At 40.6% G+C, this 22,217-nt stretch overlaps 1 protein-coding gene across 2 annotated transcripts in view; it reads left to right on the top strand.

Moving 5' to 3' along the window:
• The first annotated feature begins 1,495 nt into the window (after window positions 1-1,495).
• LOC308407418 (V-set and transmembrane domain-containing protein 2-like protein) overlaps window positions 1,496-22,217 on the top strand; it is a 52,403-nt gene continuing 31,681 nt past the window's right edge. The window contains exon 1 of one of the 2 annotated variants that reach the window (XM_080899043.1): window positions 1,496-1,791. In XM_080899043.1, the coding sequence (XP_080755169.1) occupies window positions 1,674-1,791 (118 nt within the window). In that variant the 5' untranslated portion in view covers window positions 1,496-1,673. Of the gene's footprint in view, window positions 1,792-8,719; window positions 9,006-22,217 lie in introns of those variants that run through there. The other variant, XM_080899044.1, reaches the window with a different exon arrangement.

The raw sequence follows: 22,217 nt of genomic DNA, 5'->3' as shown, positions 1-22,217 counted from the left end.
AACCAGAATGACAAGCAAAACATCAACAACAGTGTCCTCCTTTTCCATTAGGAGGACACTCCTAACGAGTTATGCTCTTGCTCAAGTTCTGTTCAATGTCCTACAAGCACCTATGATTGAGGGAAAAACGGGAAAAACTGAAAGAATGGTGTTAGTGGACAGGAGGAAAAAAATACTATGAAAAATTGTTTCCTGCCTCCAAAACAAAGAATGCATAGCTTTCACAAGGTTATTGGAACAAAACACTGGACAAATTATGTTGAATGGGCAATATTTGACAGAGAGTGCAATGCTACTGCATACTGACCTAAGACTGGAGGGGCAGCTGCCCCTTTAGCGACTTGATTGAATATTTCATCTGTGCCTTGTGTGAAACAGACCCACCACTGGAAAATAACACAAATACATATCTTAAGCTAAGTAATTCAAAGTTGTGAGATAGACAGAAACATTGAACAAAATATAATAAAACATATTACCGGTATAAGTTACATATGTGTATTCAAAGTAAAGTTTCAATTTCTATTTTGCACACTTTTTGAAGCATTTAAGACAAATAAAATCCAGTTGGCAGAGCTGATAAGAAAAAAAAAAACACCATCCAGAGTTTTATGTTATTTTGGTTAACAAGGTGGACAAAAATGATGCTCTTGGCTGGGCTGCCCTATATTGAGAAATCTGATCTCTATACTGCTCATGCGAACAGCAGTGAGGCTACATTTCAGCACCACGGACAGCTACACAACACACAGGCAGCGTGCCCCTGACATCAGTCTCTCAAGCAAACAAACCACACTCCAGCGCCAAATCAGCGATGAAGCTCATTACTGTGGCTCTGCTAGTCTAAACAATGCAATGAATCAGTGAGCAGACTGTCAGCTACATCAAAAGAAACAATTATTTCCCACCACTCACATTGGTAGTGAGTGGTTCACATTGGACGCAAGAGGTGAGCTATGAGACCCCCAAACAGCGCCAATGTATTTAGGTGCACAGGAAAGATTGGCGTGGACAGGGAAAAAAAACAGTTAGCCATATGTGGTTGTGATGCCCACTGTGGGCGCAGTTATTTCAGAGTTTAGCAGTGTGTGTGTGTGTGTACAGTGATGAAACAAGCCACTGGCTCTCGCAACACTTTGTTTACCCAATCCTAATTTTTGATACCTCCCTTGCACGCTTGTCTGGTGAAAAAACACGTCCGCGACGACATTAACTCGTAAACATTATAATACTAAAATACTAATTAGTTTGAATACTAGCTTAATAAGGGTTTTCAGCTTTTAGTGGCCTCGCGCCGCTTCATAAAAGCGGATTCGTTAATGACAAATTCAGCGTCATTAAGTTTGCTGAGTGCTTGTAATATCACTCCTCTCATAATTGATATTCCCCACTGCAAGCCGCGGCACTTTCTAATGGGGGAAAAGTCTCCCTCCGCCGCATGTAGGACCGAGTGAGCGGAAGCAGAGCCACATTCACTCAGTCAGTCAGTCAGCTAGCACAGGAGGAGGCTGCGGCGACTTCCTCGTTATTTCTCGCAGGTATCCCACTCCCTTCGTCGCCAGAACAAGCCTTCCGGATTAAACAACAACAAAAGAAAAAAAAAAAGAAAAATTTTGTTTTCGACGTGCACTCCACTCGATGTGAAAAAGAGCGCGAGACAAAACATAAGCGAAATGGGAGCGTTCAGGGTGCTGTTGGGGAGTTTACATTACATGGGACTCTACATGCAACTTAGTGTCTCCACGAGGCAAGCTGGACACGGCGAGATAGAGAACCACATCTCTGGGAACGGTAGGTGTGAGCTCCGCTTCGGACTTCTTTTCTTTCATGGAAAAGGAGGCTGTGGAGAGGGTGGCACAGGTGATGCCATCTGCTCATATGCAGAGGTGGAATTAAACAAAAGAGCATCGCATGGGCTTGAGGCTGGTGCCGATGATGATGCCAACTAGTGCAAATGTGTGTTTTCTTTGTGTGTGTGTTTAGGTCACTAAAAGTGCTTCTGTTTGTTGTTGTTGTTTTTGTTTTGCGTTCATGCATAAAATTGGAAATACAAAAAGTGTTCATCAACCAGTCAGAGAGCAAGCTTTATCATTTAAATTTAGACCATTTCCAGTGAAATCTGATTCATGTGATCACCATTTTAATGAGTTGTGATCTTGTGATGCATGGCGAGCCAGCCAGCCCTCATGACTGGCATGATTTTGTTTTCTCTGAGTGCTGCGGCTTTCCACCAGTTCTGCTCATCCTCCTGCCTCCTGATCAGTGCGTGATTCATCCCGCCAGAGGAGAGGTGATGCCAGCTGACAGGTGGATGTTAATATTCTCTTGTCATATCCGAGTAAAATCTTTACTGAGGAACCTTTGATCTGGCTTGGATCAGCCCCCCTTCTTTCTCAGCAGGAGCTTTCCTAAATGGCCTCCAGGGTTTACGCTCGGCTATGTCATAAAGTCAAACACACAGTGAATGCCACAGCTCCCCAGTTTGTCCTGGCAACTTTGGCTGAGCCTGCCAATCTCCACAGGTGTCATGCTGCCAGCTTGGCAGATGTGCTTGGCAGGGTTGTGTTTGTCTGGGTCGAAAAAAGAAGAAGTACACTTTTCTTTCAGTGGTAAATGTGCACTCAGACTCTAAGGCACGCCATTTGTAATGTAAAAATGCACCTTAAAACATGATTACATCAAAAATGAGATGCAAGGTCTCTCAAACAAAGGCATAAATATAAAATAATGGAGAAGTGGCTGAAACCAGAGCTGTGAAAATGTTGATATTTTTGACAAAACAAAAAAACAAAAACAGAAAATAATCCTAGATATCTATAATACTCCTACAAATTTCACATTTGAAAGGTGTAATATGTAGGATTATTAGTTTAAAATGTTAAAAAGGAAGTGCCAGTTTCAACTAAATGTAAAAATACCCAAAACAATCAAAGACTTATTGTGAAAAGGATTTTATACTTCCTGTGTCTAGGGTCCAATTGGGTCCCTGTGGCATAAACATCACCAAACAGTAAGTGCGAGGAACTAGTCTGCAGAGAATTCACATCACGGTGCACCAAATACGCATTTGCTCAGGCAGTGGACTTCAAAGAAGTATAACAGGAATGACTATTCAGCCTTCAGGTCTCTAGCTGTCCGTGCGCGCAACCAATCCAGGCTTCAGTCTGTAAGCACACTAACTAGCTAGTGCTGGTCCATTTTATAATGCTGCTGTGAACCTAGCATAATCTAATTCTTCTGTCCAACATGAGAAGAAATAAGCAGCAGAGATCACATTCTTTTCCTTTACAGAGTCAATAATTCTGGCTACTTGTCAATCATATTGAAGGGCAGATCAATGATGAATGAAGTAGAAAAGCAGCAGATGCTGTATCTTCTGGTGAGGAGCCACTGGAGAGATTTTTTTTAACCTAGCACTAATGGCTGCAGGTATGTCTCCTTACACTCTGCTTACAGCACTTGCCACCCCTCACTGACACCCCGGCCATCAGCATCAGTCCGTGCAGAGGTCTGGAGGCTTACTTCCAGTAGCAAAAATAATTTGTGTAGCTCCACCAGCAGATCACCATGCAGGTTTACTGTTGGATGATTTGTTGCTAGACATAAACATTGGTTGCAGATGTCCACGTCCAGTGGAGATGAAACTAAGTTGGGCTAAGACATAAAAGTTGCACTTCTTTGGGTCTGGAACAGCCACTGCATGCTTTTTTTTTTTTGCTTTTTTTTTTTTTTTTTTTTGAAGCAACAGCACCCCCTTCTAGATTAACGTGTTCAACATACTGTACCTTTAAAAGTCATCAAATTCAAAATTTTTTAAATTGAATTTGATGAATGTGGTTCTGTAACAAGCTGAGCTGAACTCCTTAATGTGGTTTTATATATAGATCGTAGTCACATGTTAACAGGTGCTCATTTATGGAGGAAAAACCTTTGACCCCTCAACAGTTAACCATGTCACATGTTTTTGTTTAACGTTTACAGATGGATGAGGCTGTCCGTATCCACATATCATTAAGACGTTTGTCTGGGATCATCACTATCTCACTGTATATTTGTTAAGGGGCTGCCTTAAGGTTGTGCCTGCAGGGATCCAAATATATTGGATGCTCTGTGGTCACCACAGGGACTCCCTCTGGCAACATGATTTAGCAGCATCCAACCTGGTGTAAAGTCTGAGCTGGATTCTCATTATATACACCATTCATTAGATCCTTCACCCCCTTTGTAGTCACATCCTAGCGAAACACTAGCATTTCAGCTTAAAATATTTATCATTTTGTTCCATATGGACCAACATGAAAAATATTTCATGACAGGTCATGGTGCATCTGTAAAATAAGGACTCTGACTCCTTACTTCAAGCTGAATAACGTGCTTGTGGGAAGACATATTTTAGGACAGTGGATGTGCAGGATTTTTATGGAAATGAGTGTGTGCAGATACACTTGTTTTTGTTTTATCCTGGGGGTAAAAATGAGAGAAAAGAGGAGGGCAACAAGAGATTTAAAACTCCTGCAGAACCAAGTGTATTACCAGATTCATGTAGTCTAGTTCCTAATTGAAATACTAAATGGCCTTGCAATGTAATAATTAGTAAAGCACGGTGCATAATACTGTGGTATGGAGTTAAGTCTAATAGGATTTTCAAATGGATTGTTTTTCATAATGAGTGAGGAGGGTAGGAGCGATGAAGGTTCAGCGATTTTGATGGGGATAAACCCACCTTTACTCAGTTAACACCTTTGTATTTGCAGAAGACAATTTTGCCATGACATCCATAGTTATGAGGTATATTCACAGCATGAGCTGCACCACCGTGAGTCATGTTCAACAAATGGCACGACAGGGTCAACTGAGGGAAATCAAGAGACCTTCATTTTCTTTCCCATTTGGATCGTATTTGTGGTTTCTGAGCCTCTGGGGGTCATAATTCATCCTCGCTTTTCCTTTCCTGCATGAGCTGTATACAAAAGAGTGGGAACGAAGAGAAGCAAATAAAAGTGTCGAAAGAAAAACAGCCTTGAACTTTATGAAAATCGAGCAAGGATTTCCTGTCTGCATCTGCCCAGACGCTGTTTTAGTCTTTGATACTTTTCAATTAACTCCTAATTAGGAGGATGTGAAGCCATTATTCCAACCAATCAATTGGCTTCCAATCAGTGAGGGTAAATGAGCCATTGGGGGAAAATAACAATGTCAAACAAAAAAAAAAGAAAAGAAAGAAAGTAATAAGAAAACAGCTCAAGTTTGAATAACATTACCAGAGCTGTCTATGTCTCATCTTTAACCCCTTTTATTCAGCATGAAACCATTTTCCGAGGTAAAACAGGTCATGTTAAAGAATAGATGTTTGTGAGCCTTCACTTAACACCATTCATTTATCTTCACAAAAGTTGACCTTTGCCACCAGAGAAACCAGCACCACATTCCCATTAATAGATTGGATTAACTATTTTTCTCTGTTCAACAAGTGAATCACGCTCCATCATGTTTTGTGGCTGCTGCACTGTCTTAAAAGGCTTCAGACATGGCTGCCCCTCCACAAAGTGACAGTTATTTGAGAAGAATATAGTAAATGGGTGCACGAGCATATCCCCCCACCCCAAACAATCTGGCACACATGCAGCCACAGACTGTGATGGTTACACCTCCTTTACAACTGTTCTTACCGACTGAAACGCCCTTTTTGAGGATTTGTTGCATTATAAATATAGGAGGTGCAGATGGGACTTTCACTGAAGGCAAACTGGAGCACCAATTAATGACATCACAATACTGTTAGACTATTAAAAATTTAACAGCAGCCAACACAGTATCACTGGCAAACACTGCGCAGCAGCTTGCAGGGTTTACTCCTGTCTTCTATGGAATCGCACACCAAATGTCGATGTCTGCTCATCGCCGCACTCGCGGTTCACATGTGATGGTGGTGACTCAGTACATGATACTGGGGCTCCATACATCATCACTGCAGTGACTACAAAGAAGAATGGCTGTCGTAAAAAAAATAAAATAAAATAAAATAAAAAGCCAGTCAGGTGCACTGAATTACTGTTACTTATATAGAAGACTGAACTGGGTCAGCTAATGTGGGCACCTATCCCAGTAGCACTGAGTAAACAATGCATTTGCTTTTTCGGGAATAATTACCAAAACAGCTGCTTCATCTCAGAGAGATTTTGTAACAATATTCAGTTAAATAAAAGGTAATGAAGAAAATGAGCGCAGTGTTTCAGTTTTCACATCTGCTCCTCAGTCTGTTAGTGAGTCATACTTCAACTTTGGCCTCGTGACCGTGGACCATGCATTTACTAGCCTTTCCAAGAGAACACAGGATAAATTCTTTAGACGCAAAATAAATGCACTGCACGTGTTACTGTTTAGTGCTAAATTTTACGGCTTATTAAGCCAGCCCCATGATTATAATAATGTACTTTAATGGGAAAGCATTGATAAAGCATTTGGAAACTTAATGTGATTCTCGACATCATCCCCTGAATTAGTAGCCATATCCTTCCTTTGAGTGGGTGGAGAATAGATCAGTAGCTGAGCGCATTGAATCCTGTTTCCAGTCAATCAGCCAGAGCTTTGTAGCTGGGATTAGGAACATCGGTAAAATGTAGCCACCATGACTAACTGCCATGAGGAAATGGCAACATTGGGGATGAGTTGTACACAGCTGCACGTCATCTTACAGAAATAACCACTCTTAACAGAGCAACAAACTTGAGGTGATTGCATCAATGTTGGGTTTTTTTTTTTATGTCTCAGGCTGCTTTGTTAACACCGGGGAAAAGATGGTTTCCTGGGTTAATACATAGAAGGTGAATATTGGCTTCAAGAGCAAGGCATATCTTCATTTTTACAATATTCAACAAAAACTGTGATCTACAGTTTAAAGATCTGTTAAAGTTTTGTGTTATGAGATAAAGAGGATAATAAATAGGATTCAGGACACAGGGTGTAGTGCGCTGTACACCCAACCCAACACTGCATATGGGGGTTTACAACATTGTTGATCAATGTGATTGATTTGGCAATTAACAGATGAATTGAGTGCAGGTTTGATAAACATTTGTTTGAATTATTTATTTAAAAAATGCTAAGTATTTGAGGTTGCTGGATTTTTCTCTTTGGTGCCATCATAAATAAGATATGGTTGTTTTTTGTTAGTGTTGATGGGGAAAAACAATAGCTTTTGAAAAACTGTGAAAATTTCAGTTTTCTCATAGACAACAATTAATCACTAAAAATCTAATTATTTGGAAATGAAACTATCAGCATTCCTTTGATGCACCACCATATACAAGCCTCTGTTTATTCTGCCTCTCAAATGATTAGACTGTCAATAAGATGGCTAATTTGACAATATGTGTTGGGTTGTTGTTTTTCTTCCTTATAGGTTTTGTAGCCTGAATTTCCTTCAGGCGTATACTCTCTCTGTCTCTCTGCTACTGTCAGTGAATGTGCTGCACAGAAAGTGATTCAAAAATAGAAAAAGAAGGCCTGTGTCAGAACAAACAGGAAGGACGGGTGAGGGAGAGGGACAGGCTGACAGTTTTAAAGCTTGTTGGTGCTCAGCAGTAGGTAGAGCCAATGCATTTAGGTCCTGACCTTAGTATATACTCCTCACTGAGGAGACAAGTGCTGGAGGGCAGCCTAGGATAAACTACACAAAGAAGAGAACTTACCACTGTAGCTGCACCTTCCCTCTGCAAAATACACAGCTTAGTTTTCTCAGGAGTTAAAAATCAATCTTTTTCATGTCTTCCCGACTTTGCCTGCACATCTTTTCGTGAGCAAAGTGTACTCAAAATGGTAATTTGTGATATTTTCACATTAAGAGGCGCTGGTTCTTCCTGCTCTTCGCAATTCGCGGATAGCTACGTCTTCATGATAGCTGTTTAATTTCAAGCACTGCCACAAAGTAGTGGAAACTCTAGATTATTATTTATTATTTTGAAGTAATAAAATAAAATGTGAAATCTCTTAGTTGTAGTCATAGACGTAATCAGTTTGATGGGTCATGCTTCTTCCTAGGGGTGGCATAATTAACCCAAAGGCTCCTTCAGTTACCAAAAGCAAATAAACACCTAGGCACTGCTGAGAGTGAACATATTTAGCATTTCTGAAAACAAACTCTCAAAACCTTGAGAGCTGCTTTAATTAACACAATTAAAGACTAGCTGAAAGTGGTGTTTTGGAGGGTCTGGGTTGGTAATGATCAGCAACTTGGTGGGTAGCTACTTTGGTATTGTTAGTCTCAGCACAGCACGACTGCTCAAGTTTTTGATTTGTTTCACAGTCAGATTTAAATTGCTTTCCTTAAAGTATCCTGAGCTTAAACCAAGCCAGCAAAGAATCTTAGATGGGACCATCCATAATAACGTTACTTCAATATAGTTTTGGACACTAATGCGATTTTTGTTACTTTAGCTGTTTATCTAAGCATAGTCAAGTTATAGCTACATGATGACTGTGTGGTGATTTAGATTTTATTTATGCTCAATTCAGTTCAGAAGTGAAGAAGCTTCTCAGATGAGAGGTGAAACGTCTTCAAGAGACGCTTTTCTTTTCAAGCTCCTTAGACTACGATGACCTGGATGACTGAGAACCATCACAGACAACAGAACAGATCCATACGCTTCTGCCTCTCAGATATCTGCAGCTGGTAAAAGTAGTCCCTGTTCTTTGTAGCCTTGGTGTGCATAGTGACCAGTGTTGGGACTAACGCGTTATTAAGTAACGCGTTACAGTAACTACGTTATTATTGTGGTAACGAGCACGGTAACTAGTTATTATGCCAAAACCGGGAACGCGTTACTCGTTACTGGGATTTAGGTAGGCTTATTCGTTACTTCGTGTGGTGGCTATCGCGGAGCTTCCACAAATTCAATAACATTAGCAAGTGGTGGAAGCCAGCAGGTGGATGAAGGAAAAGGGAGGCAAGAGGAGAGACCCGAAGCGGCCGCCGGTCCGAGAGTGTCAGGTGAACTGAACTTCAGGTAAGAAGTTACGACCTGCAGTCCATCTGGGTCAGATATGAACCAAGTTTAGGTGGAGTTTATTTTCGTTATGCTGACTTTTTCGTACTGCGTGCTAGCTAGCATGACGGAGTTTCTATACAGCTGGGTGGGTGCTATGTTACTGATGTTGAACTTTATTTTGTTCATAAGGTTAATTATTAGAGTTGCCAACCGTCCAGTAAAAAACGGAATCGTCTCGTATTCAAAGAAAATATCACGCGTTTCGTATTGAGGTGAAAAGGAACACAGTTTATGTTTCAGCTACAATGAAAAAGACACAAAACTGGAGTTACTCTGTGTCTTTGCTGCACAGTTGCCTCTTCTTCTCTCATCCTCTCACCATCTCTCTCCTGTTTCTACTTCAATCATGAAACTGATCAATGATCAGCTGATCGGCTTTTCTCTCTTGTTTGTTTATCGCCCACTTTGCGCCAGAAACAGGAAACCAGCGGATGTCGCGCTAAACAACAGCAGCACCTTTAAGCTTGATCAGCTGTTGTTAGAAGTTATTTAATATTAGTTTCTAGTATCAGCTGATGTTGGCTGGAGCCACAGCTGTAAACCTGCTGGTCATGATATGGTTTGGTTTTGTGATGAGAGGGAAACATGAAGATGAAACCAGGAGATGTCCTTACTGGATCATCAGAGCTGAACAGGTGATGGAGAAACAGGTTTACCTTTTAGATGACATGAATGAGTTGAAGGGAAGTTATGAACTGTTTGTGAGAGACAAATAACACCAGGATCCTTTTCTAAGTAGCTGACAGCTGGTAACTGTGCAGGGGTGGGTCTAGCAAAGTGTTGCCAGGGGTCCATGTAGGGCATTAAAAGGGAAAGGGGGGCACAAAGAAATACTTTCTTATTCTCATTTAAAATGTCACTTTTAAAAAAATAATTATCTGAGTCTTACAACAAACAATTGATAGATTGATAGATATATACCATCAAAACAGTGAACATCACTGTCACAACAGTGCTTATTTTCATTCAAAGGCTTTATTATTTTTCCTATAATGGTGGGCCGGTCTCTAGTCAAAATGCCCAGGACGATTTTTTTGTCCCAGTCCAGCTCTGTATGCAGCTCATCTGCAGTCTGGTGTTGCCTACATCTTCCTATTCAGAAGGCAGAATTTCCGAGTTCTGAGTACAATCGAAAGCACCACGACTGCAGTTTTTGTGTTGGATGTAAAAAGCAGGCTAGGATAGAATCAGGCGTGGGATTTCTCTCGTGGAAATGTGCACATTATTTTTTCCTTTCTATTGGTAGGTGGCACAGTGCACTTGTGGCACGTAAGCAAGCTAGAAGAATGGCAATCTTGCTGGATATCCAGTTACGGAAGCAACACATTAACAAGAGAATTCTGAGTAAAACAAAAGTTACTTTCCCTAGTAACTAGTTACTCTGAAAGTAACGAGTAACTTGAAGTAACTGAGTTACTTTTGATAGAAGTAACTAGTAATGTAACTAAGTTACTAATTTAAAGTAACTTACCCAACACTGATAGTGACACATGAACCAGTTCTCCACCTACTACAGGTTGCTTGCTAAGAGAAACAGAGCCAAACAAAAGTTACAGCCACCAGCGGCAGTGCAAGTCAATGGGGTAAAGAGTGCTTTTATGCTCACCGATTACTCCCTGTCGCACAGTGGCATGCGCCAAAAATGATGTCACATCCGGTGGCATTCACTGTCGTTTCACAGCAACGCTGATAGCGACACAGATATACAGAGGGATGTGTTGGAGCAGTCTGAAAACTAGAACCTCTTTGGAAAAAACACTGCAATGTCATTGCTTCCAGTTTTGACCCTTCCTTTATCAGAGTTGATGTGAGTGTATTGTCTTAGTGGTGACGCCTGTTCTTCAGGAGAATACTGCAGTGGCCTTAACAGCAAGCATAAATGGAAATGATTCTGTGAGGATATTGCGGTGGCGTGTGAAGCGACCAGGATGACTGGCCAGAGCACTCTCTTAACCTGAGTAGCCAGCCACAATTTATCTGGGTAGCCTTTTAAAACAGAGCCAATGTATGGCGAACAGAGGTGGGCTGTGATAGTATTGTAATTATTTAACAGTGTCTTAGAAACTCATATGATTAGTCACAGACATTGTCACTTATTTCCTGACAGTAACAGCTGCATGAGCACCGCAGGCGGTCTTTGTGTGGTGAAAATTAAATGCTCATAGTGTTTTTGAATACATTTTTCAGTGAGTTGCTCTTTAAGGATTTTATCAGTTTAGTCAATTAACTCTAACAAAATTGCAGTTAATGAAATTATAACACAATGACTGACTTTAGGGACAGTCTGGCTTATGCAGTCTTGCCACTGTAATAGGCCATTACTGTACTTGGACTGATGTGAATAAGCACAAGGTTAACCCTGCAGGTTTTGAAGTGAAGCTGCTGTTCTGTGGCTCCACCCAGTTTGTTTTATATTCATGTAGAAAGTGAATTAAATAAATAATGGATTTTAAGAAAAAATGACCAGTTAAAAAAAAAAAAAAAAGAAAATGGCCAGAACATTTAAATGTCACTCCTGCTATTTTATAGTTGTTCTGCGACCAGAAAAGATATTATTTGACAAAACAACACGGAGTCACTGAAGACGATAAACGTGGCTAACCTGTATGGAAGCATGGCACCGGTTCAGGTGTTTTGCTCGTTGCTAGACAATGTGGTCTTAGACCTTCTGTGTCCTCCATCACCTCTTCCTCCCTTTCCTCGGCTGTCACTGCTCGCCGTGTTGTGTGTACTACACTACGAGACCTCTCCTCTCCCTCGATCGGAACTCTCTTCAAAATCGGCACAAACAAGCTGCGGGGGTCACCCGGCAGTCAAGGACTCTCACTCTGTCTTTCTGTGCAAGTACCTTCTGCTGCGCTCACTTACAAAGACTTTATGGTTTTGTGTGTGCGTGGGTGGAGGTGGGGGTGGACACTTTGGGAGGGGAAATGATTGCAGACAGCTACCAAAACTACACTTTCTCTGAGGTGTCCCTCTATAACAGAAACTCATCTCCGGGAACTCATCATCTGACCCGTGGATGTGTGCTGCGCGTGCAGGCGTGCGAAGCCCTGTGGACACTGTGTGAGAAATGATAAAGCCAGCTTTGACAGAGATGATCCAAACCCTCTGTGTTCTGTGTCTCAGTGTGTGCGCTTTGCATGGATGTACACTACTGAATTGTGTGTGTGTGTGTATACGTGCCAAGTGATGGAGAGGGGGGGATAGAGTATTCCCTCTATTCCCTCTCAGCATGATGATGTTGAGCGAAGTGCTAGGCTGTGAAGTCTTGTCTGAGAGAGTGTTGCTTATCTTCCATTAGACACATTACTGCCAACGTTGCCATCAAAGTAGAGACATACACACATAAACAAAGACTCTCAGACTCAGAGAGAGTGACACACAAACACACACACACACTTCTCCTGGGGAGGCACTTGGCAGGATTCATCTGTTGGCAGTCTCACTGAAGCAGGAAGAGGAGGAGGAGGAAGGAGGCAGGCGAAGAGGGGAACGTTATGTATCCATGGTCCAGGATCAGTCATTTGCAGCCTGAAAGAGCTCCTCAGCCTTCAGCGGGGTGCCACATAATTTAGTGAAGTACCATTGTTCTCTGAAGAGTCCCTCTGATTTCTGCTGCTTTTTTTCCCAGAGTAGGCAGCTGTATTACAAGTTAGCTCAATGTTGATTCCTTATGACTCATTTACGGAAAACTGAACTGATTTTAGTCTTTTAGGCCAAGCTGTACATTATGCACCGAAAAAGAAAGAATGAAATCCTGGTGCTGTATGGCACTGTGGCATCACACAAAGCTTTATGTGCAAAGAAGAAAAGAAAATAATTGTGAAGGAATAAATAAAATGAAAAGCTGGGTTTTCATTTTTGTTGAGCTTGGAATGAATCAACCACACCACCTTTGGGTGTGGTTGCAAGGCTGTCGCGTCACTCATTTGCAGTGAACTCATCATTTAGCGCTACGGTTTAGACTTATGAAAACAATCATCCAAGTCCATTGAGCTACCATGTAATATTCATTACATGAGCTGCTCTGCTGAAGGCCAGAAAAGGCTGCTCGTGATGTCCTCAGTTGCAGCAGGTATGTGCGGTAGATACATATTCTAACTCTGTAGTTTTGGCTGCTACAACAAGAAGCACAATGTCAGTCACATTGACAACCTGTCTGACTTCTGCAATAACAAAACTACTTCATGTAAATAATCTTTTGATGAATAATTCAACTAAGATGCATCAATATGCTGTGTCATGGGATTTATTATCCTACAGTCCTGAGGAGCTCACATAAAAGTCCAGTCTTTGTGAATTTTACAGACCTTTCAGTCACATGCCACAGATCTTTGTAAGGGGAAGTATCACATCCATATTAAATTCCTATTTAAGTTGGCTTTTTTGGAGGAGTCTCTTTTAGAAAACCAATCAGCTGGATATGTAAAAACACCTGGTGTAGCTGATAAAACCTGTCAGCAGCAGTCAGCTTTGGTCTCCTTGCTTATGCAGGCTGCAGTTATCCTTCAGCATGTGAGCTTCATTAGCTCCTACTTCTCAAATGCAAGTTACTTTGATTGTTTCACACACCCATTCCTCACCATGGCAACTGCCTCTTAAGGACTTGAGGCTCTCAAGAAAGTACAGTGACTCCTGCTGTTCTATATGCTGTGATGTTATGGGGCCCCGTGTCAGTCCTTTGAAATCAACCCATGACTTAGGCTACGTTCACACTGCAGGTCTTAATGCTCAATTCAGATTTTTTGATCAAATCCGATTTTTTTGTCTGCTCGTTCACACTACAAATAAAATGTGACAGCAAACGCGCTCTAGTGTGAACGCTCAAAGCGGCCCGCATGCGCAAAAGAAGACGTCACACACAACGCGCTCTGTTTAGACCCAGAGCAAACAATATTGTTTGACTGATGGCCCTTAATATAAAGACTTCGGACTTCACGTTTCCCAATTTTTGCTTTAAGTTATTTTGTTATTTACATAATAATGTAGATAACCTAATAATTATCCTTATTGCTGTTTTAGAGGAGCGGTGCTTCAAAGGATAGTTGCAGATTTCTGTCAGAGTCTGCAGATTATACAGTACAAATAAAATGTTCACGTTTCTCCAGCTTTGTCTTCCCAGCAGTTTCACCGGATGGCCAGGAAGCGTTCGCGATGTCTTCTCGGGCGCTTCTCCGGAGCTGATAATTGGCGTCTGTCTTGTGTCAGTGACGTAAAAAGACGGATTTAATGCGACTTGAACGTTCAAACAGCAGTCGCTTTCTGAAACATCGGATATGTATCGGATTCAGTACCACATACGAAAGTGACCCAGATCGGATTTGAAAATATCGGATTTGTGCCGTTCACACTGTCATACCATGATCGGATATGGGTCGCATAGGGTCAAAAAATCTTATTTGATGCGCTTTCGCCTGCAGTGTGAACGTAGCCATAATCAGCAGGCAGCTTCCCATGACTTCAATCATATGGGGGGAGCTGACTTTGAAGATTGCTTTAATGTGTTTGCTTCTTTCATGTGGCTGATATCAAACCAAGCATTTACAGTACATTCTGATGATTTTCTGAGTCACTGTTTCAATAGCGGCATGGAAAGGTTACATTATTCAGTCAGCATTGCCTTTAATATGAAACCCTTTCAGGCCCAACAATGAGCTTTGCCCTGCCCTGCTGAGGTGTCAGAGGTAATTTGGGAAATTGGAAAATTGCACGATGAAGAAGTCACCAAATGCTTCTGCTTGATAAAATTAAAATCATTGCTGGATTTAAATACTGTATGTTGCTCTTGATATAAGCGTCCTGTAGCTTCTGTGAAAGTAACTACTACCCAAAAGTTGCTAGTGAAAGTTTGTCCATTGGCTAATAGTCAGAAATTAGTTGGTTTTCACAGGAATCTTTGCAGTTCTGCGATTCCAGGTCTTACTACTCAGCAGCTTCCTAGTCATCTCAGACTCTACAGACCAAAGTTAGCAAGTTCAAATTCAATTAAAGAACTGAACTAAAGACTGAAACAGACTAAAGACTGTGGCTGTTTTGGAAGGGTTGCCAGGAGAAACCCTCTTCTCAGTGAAAAGAACATGAAAGCATAGATTAGGTTTGCACAGTTGCATCTGAACAAACCGCAAGACTTCTGGAACAATGTCCCAACAGACGAGACCAAAGTGTAGATGTTTGGCTATAAAGCACAGAGCCATGTTTGGCAAAATCCAAAGTATTCTAGAATCAAATGCCAGACCATCTGTCCGACAGCTAAAGCTTGGCAAAAATTGGGTCATGCAACATGACAAAAATCCCAGTCACACTGGAAAATTTACGACAGAATGGCTGGGAATAAAAAGAAAAAAAGTCAAGAATCAAGGTGCTGCAATGGCCCAGTCAAAGTCCAGATCTCAACTTGAGTGAAATGTTGTAGCAGGAACTTAATAGAGCTGTGCACTAACAAATGCCCAAAAATAATGAACTGAAGCAGCGCTGTAAATAAGAGTGTACCAAAATTCCTCAACAGTGATATAAGAAACTGATGAAGTCATAACTGTTACTGTTTCTTCTGGTTATTGCTGGTAAAGGTGGTTCTGGAAGCTACCAAATGAAGGGATGCAATTTTCACGGAGTCCCGTAAAAAACGTCCTTATAGACTGTAGCTGTGTAAACCAGACAGCTCAATGACATCAACTAAAGTTCCTCAAGTCTTGCTACTCAGCGCACTTCCTGGTTACACCTCTGAATGAGTTTTTAGGTAGCCACAAATAAACAAATGAAAAGGAAGAGAGCATACCTTTAATTTCAGAGGTCAACTCCCGCATATCAAATCTAGTAACACTCGCCCCGACCTCCTACCCCCACTCAGTTGAGAGAAAAAACAATGAAAGCATCACTGGCTTCCCCCACCAGATCTCTTCTCAGATCCTTGAGTATCTGTGTGATCGCAAAGACACAGTGCTTTGAAATCCACATTTATTAGGTGCTACTGCACACATAATCAAGAAAGCTGAAACAAAACAAAGCAAGCAGCAAGAATTGCCCTTTTTGTAGCCCTCCCTTTGTGAATTACACACACACACACAAGCCAGCACATATACACACCATGCTCAATTACGTGTGCTGCCCCTGGCCATTCTCAAGCAGGGTTATCCATTAAAATGTTTCTGCAGATACCAGGCCTAATTACACTGCTGTAGAGAGCCTCTCCCTTACACAGCAGGTGTGAATGTATACGGACACAGACAAAGTGTGGACATTTGTGTGTGACTGCTGCCTGTGAATGAATCTACTGCCAGTGGTTGGGTTTGCAATAGGGCTGAACGATTATGGAAAATAATCTAATTGCGATTTTTTGCCCCAATATTGCGATTGCGATGCGATATGCGATTATTTTTTAAGGTCTTTGTCTTCTGTATTATTAAACAAAGACAAGCAATACATCATATAGTATGGCCAATACTATATTACATTAATTTTAAACTGTTCTTTCCTGGAAGACAGACCTCTGTTATGATGACATGAGGTGATGCATGAATTGATGACTGACATTTTTATTTAACTTCTTCAATCACAACAGTATATTTGAACATACACAATAGTTTATTTTTAGCTTACAAACATCTGAGCATAAAGTGCTGACAAGGAACCCTGGTGTAAACATTAAAATGAAAGTCAGTACAATGTGCAGATTGCAGAAATATACATAAACAAAATCAGTGGCTTTACCACACTCAGTTTTTCGACATCTGTGAACTACTAGACAGTCATTCAATTAAAAAATAATATTAAATAAATAAAACTAATAAATAAAAAATACACACATCTTACTGATCTCTGCAGTCAGTAACATTACACATAAAGTGCAAACATAATAGCAATTGTATAAACACACACACACAAACACGCCTTTAAAATTTAAAGGCGTGAAATTGGACGGTCTAGTTCTGATTAGCGTCACCGCTGTCTCGGTGGAGTTTAATAAACTCGGCCGTCTGCTTCTTGCTATCTAAAATATAACCAGACACTGGTGTAAATTCTCGACTGTCTCATACTTCTGTTTAATAAGTTTTCTGTTTGACGTTTAGTCAGCTGTGTGAAAACCAAGGAGGAACCCACCCGGGGGATTAATAAAGTTTTATTTTATCTAATCTAATAACTTTAATCTCAGCCAAACCGATTTACTCACGAACAAACAAAACACTGAAAAAAGCCCAACAATAACATTTTTAGGTTGTCTAAGTGACTTATATATTACGTTTAACCCGAGCAGCGAAACTCCGCGGTGATCTGAAAATGATGTGCCGGGAGTTGTGCCGCTCTCGGCCGCATCAGTAACCCTCGAGCTCCCGGCTAGCTGTCGAGCTGGTGGGTAGCAGACGCCTCTGAAAACGTCGAAGCACTTTTACAAATATGGGATATCTTGATAAACCGAGCAGATATTTGATGTTTACACAACTACTTTCTCGCCTGAAAATATGTTAAAAGTTTATTTTGTGACCCAGAAAGATTAGTATGAGTAATTTTAAAACTTAGTAGCGGCCGCCATTGCTGGAAACTGGAGTTTGGCTGGGCCGCGCTATGAATTCTGGGATATGGTAGTAATTTGGACAGCCTTCGGCACGTCGCTGTGACGTAATCGGTCTACAAATGCGGCCTCAGGAGGATGCAGCCCATGAATTTGGACATGTCCAGAGTATAATCGCAGCCTTTGCGGTTAGAAAATTGCACTTGATCATGTCGCGATATTATCGCAAATGCGATATATCGTTCAGCCCTAGTTTGCAATTACCAAAACTCGAGCTAAATTAACCAGAGCACGTGCGTAGTTGTTTAAAATATTGTTCTGGGTTTACACACACACACACACACACTGACAGGGACACTCTTGTTGAATCCAATCATGCTCTTTCCCTCCTTTAGCCGACTGCCAGTGATTCACAAATTCTGTCTTTCATGTCCAACTAATAAGCTCTTGGCCATGTCCAAGGCCCTGCATGGTATTTACAAAGGGCTGCTGAGTTGGACAGCTTGATACCTGTAGGCAGTGTAGAATGAGATGTGAAAAAGCACACGTACACAAACACACTAATAGCATTTCACTCAGCTTGGTGTGGAAGAAGTGCATAAGAGAAAATGTATTTTCTCAGTGTGGTTTGTAATGGCTGGTTGCATGGCAAATAACAGCTCTGGACCAGCCTGTTAGAGTTACAGTTAAAATGTTTCTGTTTAATTAATTAACAAGTAATCAGTTCATGCTATTTAATATAATACCTATTATCCTAGCCTTAAATTAAGTCTTTTGTCTGACCGTTTCTCCAAATCCAAATGAATTTAATTTATGATTTTAAGTGATATGAAAGAGTAATGCAATAAATTTAGTATTTGTCATTGAACGTTAGTGCTTTGTAAAGAAATTAGCTGAACTGAGTTGAACTGCTAATTATTTCAGCATTAAGCATCACTAGCCTTTGCTAAGAAGAATAAAGGAGAAGTTGTTATTTGGTCACTGAAGTGTGAATTGTTAACTTTCCTGGCAAACTCTAATGCATGTTCATGTTTTTATCTTTAATATATGTGTATATACCAAAGCACTTTATGTATTGAAACTCTGTATAGAACGATTCAGCCTTCTTGATGAGAGTAAGATGAACAGAACTATAATTAGTGGAAGCAGATTATGGTTAGTCCAGGTCACCTAACAAGAGAAATGGGCTCTCTCCAACTAGCAAAAATCAAGAAAAAAAAATTATTAGCTTATGAGGAGCTTGTTTAAACCTTTGTTTGTTTATTTAATAGCCAAGCTGTTTTCTCCTGCTCCTAATGTTTTTGCTAAATTAAGCAAACTCCTATTCTCCTAAGAGTCTCAGCAAGAAAGCCAGCACTATATGAAAATAAAGTCAACAGGCATCTACTAGAACGAGGGGCAAAGCACCTCAACAGTGAAAGAATTTTGAGTGTTTTCCAGCCGAGACATGCTGAGAATATTCTGCCACAACACAAAGGCTGTGGATGAGGCCACTCAGAGCTGTGCTTAACCGTCCCCTGGGTGGATTTCTGTCAGCATCTGGCTGTGCAGCTTAGAAATGAACAGTTTGGCTAGAGAGGATGCTGCTCAATACTGGAGCTACATTGCCCTAAACATGACACGCTAGCATGATGAGAGCATGCTGCATATCCAGCTGAATTGCTACTAGAGGGATGCTTTAGGCATGAAACTGCTCGCTGCTGAAGCTCAAACTGCAGACAAGGGATTAGTGATGAGAATATGTTGCATATCAGATCACCTTTTGACTGGAGGGATGCTTTAGCTAGAGATGATGGTTCTTAGCAGTACATTTGGAAATGTCCCTGTTTCCTCTGTTAGAATTCTTTCAGTGCAGTTCTGTGGCCATTTTATTCTTTGTTCCAGTACATTTCTGGGTAAATGTCTTCGGGATTTAAAAATGGTGTGGGTGTGCATGCTTTAAAGTAAATGGCACCAACATCACAGTGGCCAGAAAACCTGATTTGGCCTCTAGCAGACAGAAATGTCGTATATTATTTTACAACGCTTTGGTTTATAATATCTAAATGTAATATCAAAGTTTATAATATAAAATAAATGCAATAATATATAAATTAATTTATATTATATAAATGTATCCTTTATTTCCCAATGTGTAGACAATCTGTTTGTGCCAGAACATTTAGTAAATCACAAGTGCAATGTGTAATATATAATTGATTTAACAAGCTTTAATTAGCACAGTTTCTATAAACAATGGACCTTTTTTCTGTGTTGCACTGATAGTTCAGCTTATGTGACTCATAAAATAGCCTAAATGTGTTCAAGAAGGTGTGAACGTGCTAAACGCTGATTTCTCCGTTTGTGGCAATCGTTTGGATTGTTGGATCGTTTAGACTTTTGACCCACAAACTAAACACTCAGAAACAGGGTTGTTCTTTAAATATGAGAGGGGAGACCACGCAGAGTGTACAAAATTACAACGGAAGTTACAATGTACCCAATTCTTGTATTTTGTGCTTTGTGAAAATTCAACTTTGAGGTGTAAACAATAGTTTTTGTATTTTATAATGTGGGTCTTCATACTTTTGACCATTATCACAGCCTCTACAGTGGCAGAGATGCTGTGCTGTTATCAGTTGTAATTGTTGTCGTTTTTATTGATGATTTATTTGGCATTTTCAGGGACGTGTCTATTCAGTGTTATTGCCTACGTAGACTAATGTTTTGCCTTCATATAAAAGTAGAAAAAAAACCCAGTTTAGCCATGTGTTAAAATAGCTTTAGCATAGCATGTTTTAGCGGTTTTGTAATTGGTAATAAAGAAATGCACTGTAATCATTTCATACCTTGTAGGCCACATACATCCCACTGGCTGTTAAGAGGACTGTACCAATAAAACTACTGCCTAATGACCTGTTAATGTATCTATTATCTGATATTAAACACTCTGAGATATCATGGGGAAACTGAACCTTTATTATATAGAAATGCTCTTGTAGTAAATTGAGAAAACCTGTGAAGAAATAAAATTAAAGAAAAAGCAACTTATTCTAAATTGTACTCTCCGCCTCTCCCATATTTCCAAGGAGTTGCCATGCATTTGGACCTACATATTTGATTTCATTTTACACCATATACCCTTTCTGACATAACCCTCCCATTCATTCAGGCTTCAAGTGGCACAAGGAATACAGTAGCCTGTGATCACCTGAGACTGGATTCGTCCCCTTCCAGTCTCAAACTGGGGGTCTTTTGCATGCAAGCAGCGACTTCTGTTATCATTGTCAGTTTCAAGTCCACTTTCAGTCTTTCTGCCATGTTGCCTTAAAAAGACATGTGCATCTAGAACATCTTGTTCACAAATATTGAATATTTAGCAGTTTTCTTATGAGGATGGGGAAATAGAACTCAAAGAATCAAAACAAGTGACTAAAGTGGACACTGAGTTGAGTCTTTTGTTCAAGTTGAAACTGGATCCATTGCTTTTATAAGTTAGAGTGAAACTGCTTCCTAGTATAAATCAATTTGCTGATGTAGAATGAAGAGAAAGACTGAACCAGGAAGTGTATGTGAGAATAGCTTTTGTTCATTATGAAAGATGTGATATGATATTAATAAGAGAATTAACAGTCAGCGGAGATATCATTTCTGCCTATTATGACTAATTCTTGAGTTCCAAAGATCCTAAATGGACAGAACGGAAACATATTTTTTATTGGAAGTTCTACGGCCAAATGCAGATGAGGTCTATATTACCCATATCAAATTACTATAACGTCTTCCCGTATTTCAAACATGGATAAAGAGCTGATCAAATAACTAATTCACAACTTTTTGGATTAAACGTTATTGTGCCTGTAACAGTGAGCCCCTGATAAGCTGTGATGTCTTGCTTTTGTCCTGAGATGTGAGATACATCAAACTCATTAGCTCAACCAACCAGGAAGACAAACACTGCAAATGAAATCTGCTCCAAATGAAGCTCAGTGTCGCTGCTGCAAATAGATTACAACTGAGGAGTTGTATTCCCAACGTCGCCTCTGATTAGCACCGCAACGCCGCCGCTCGTTCTGTTTTTAGAGAGAGTTGTTCCTGTGTGACAGCTCGGCGTCTCGGAGGAGGCCTGATGTGTCGTGTCCCTATTAGATGTGACACTTTTCACGCCTGTTATTCTTTTTTAATCTGCTGTGTCAAAGTCATGCTCTCTCTTTTGGTTTTTTTTTGTCTTTCTTTCAATCTTTTTTGGCTGTGTCTCACACTCGTCTCACCCCCACTTTTTCTCTCTTCCTTTTCTCCCTTTCTGCACGTTAATGTGGCGGAGGTGTCACTGATGTGGCAGCTGCAGAGAAGATGAAAAGATCCGGTCCTGATGCAGGCAGGGCAGGCACTCGCCTATCACAGGCGGTGTGTTTTTTCACCTCTGATTAATCAAATGTGATTTTCTTTAAAATTCTAGGGAACTTTCAAAAAGTAGGCCAAGTACCTATTTCCTACCCTCAGCTTCTTGAGCTGCTGTCTTGAATCCTGAGGCACTCTTTTATGTTTTTTTTTAATGTAATGAGCAACATTGAAGTGAGACTGCACATCCTTCCGTCCATATGCTCAGACCTCCTTCTCCACAGTCACCTCCTCCAGCTCATCCAGGGGGACAGCAATGTATTCCCCAAGTCATCTGACAG

The sequence above is a fragment of the Rhamphochromis sp. 'chilingali' genome (assembly GCF_963969265.1).
Source record: "Rhamphochromis sp. 'chilingali' genome assembly, chromosome: 12".
Taxonomy (NCBI): domain Eukaryota; kingdom Metazoa; phylum Chordata; class Actinopteri; order Cichliformes; family Cichlidae; genus Rhamphochromis; species Rhamphochromis sp. 'chilingali'.
Note: the sequence above shows the minus strand (reverse complement) of the source record. Positions and strands in the feature narration are given on the sequence as shown.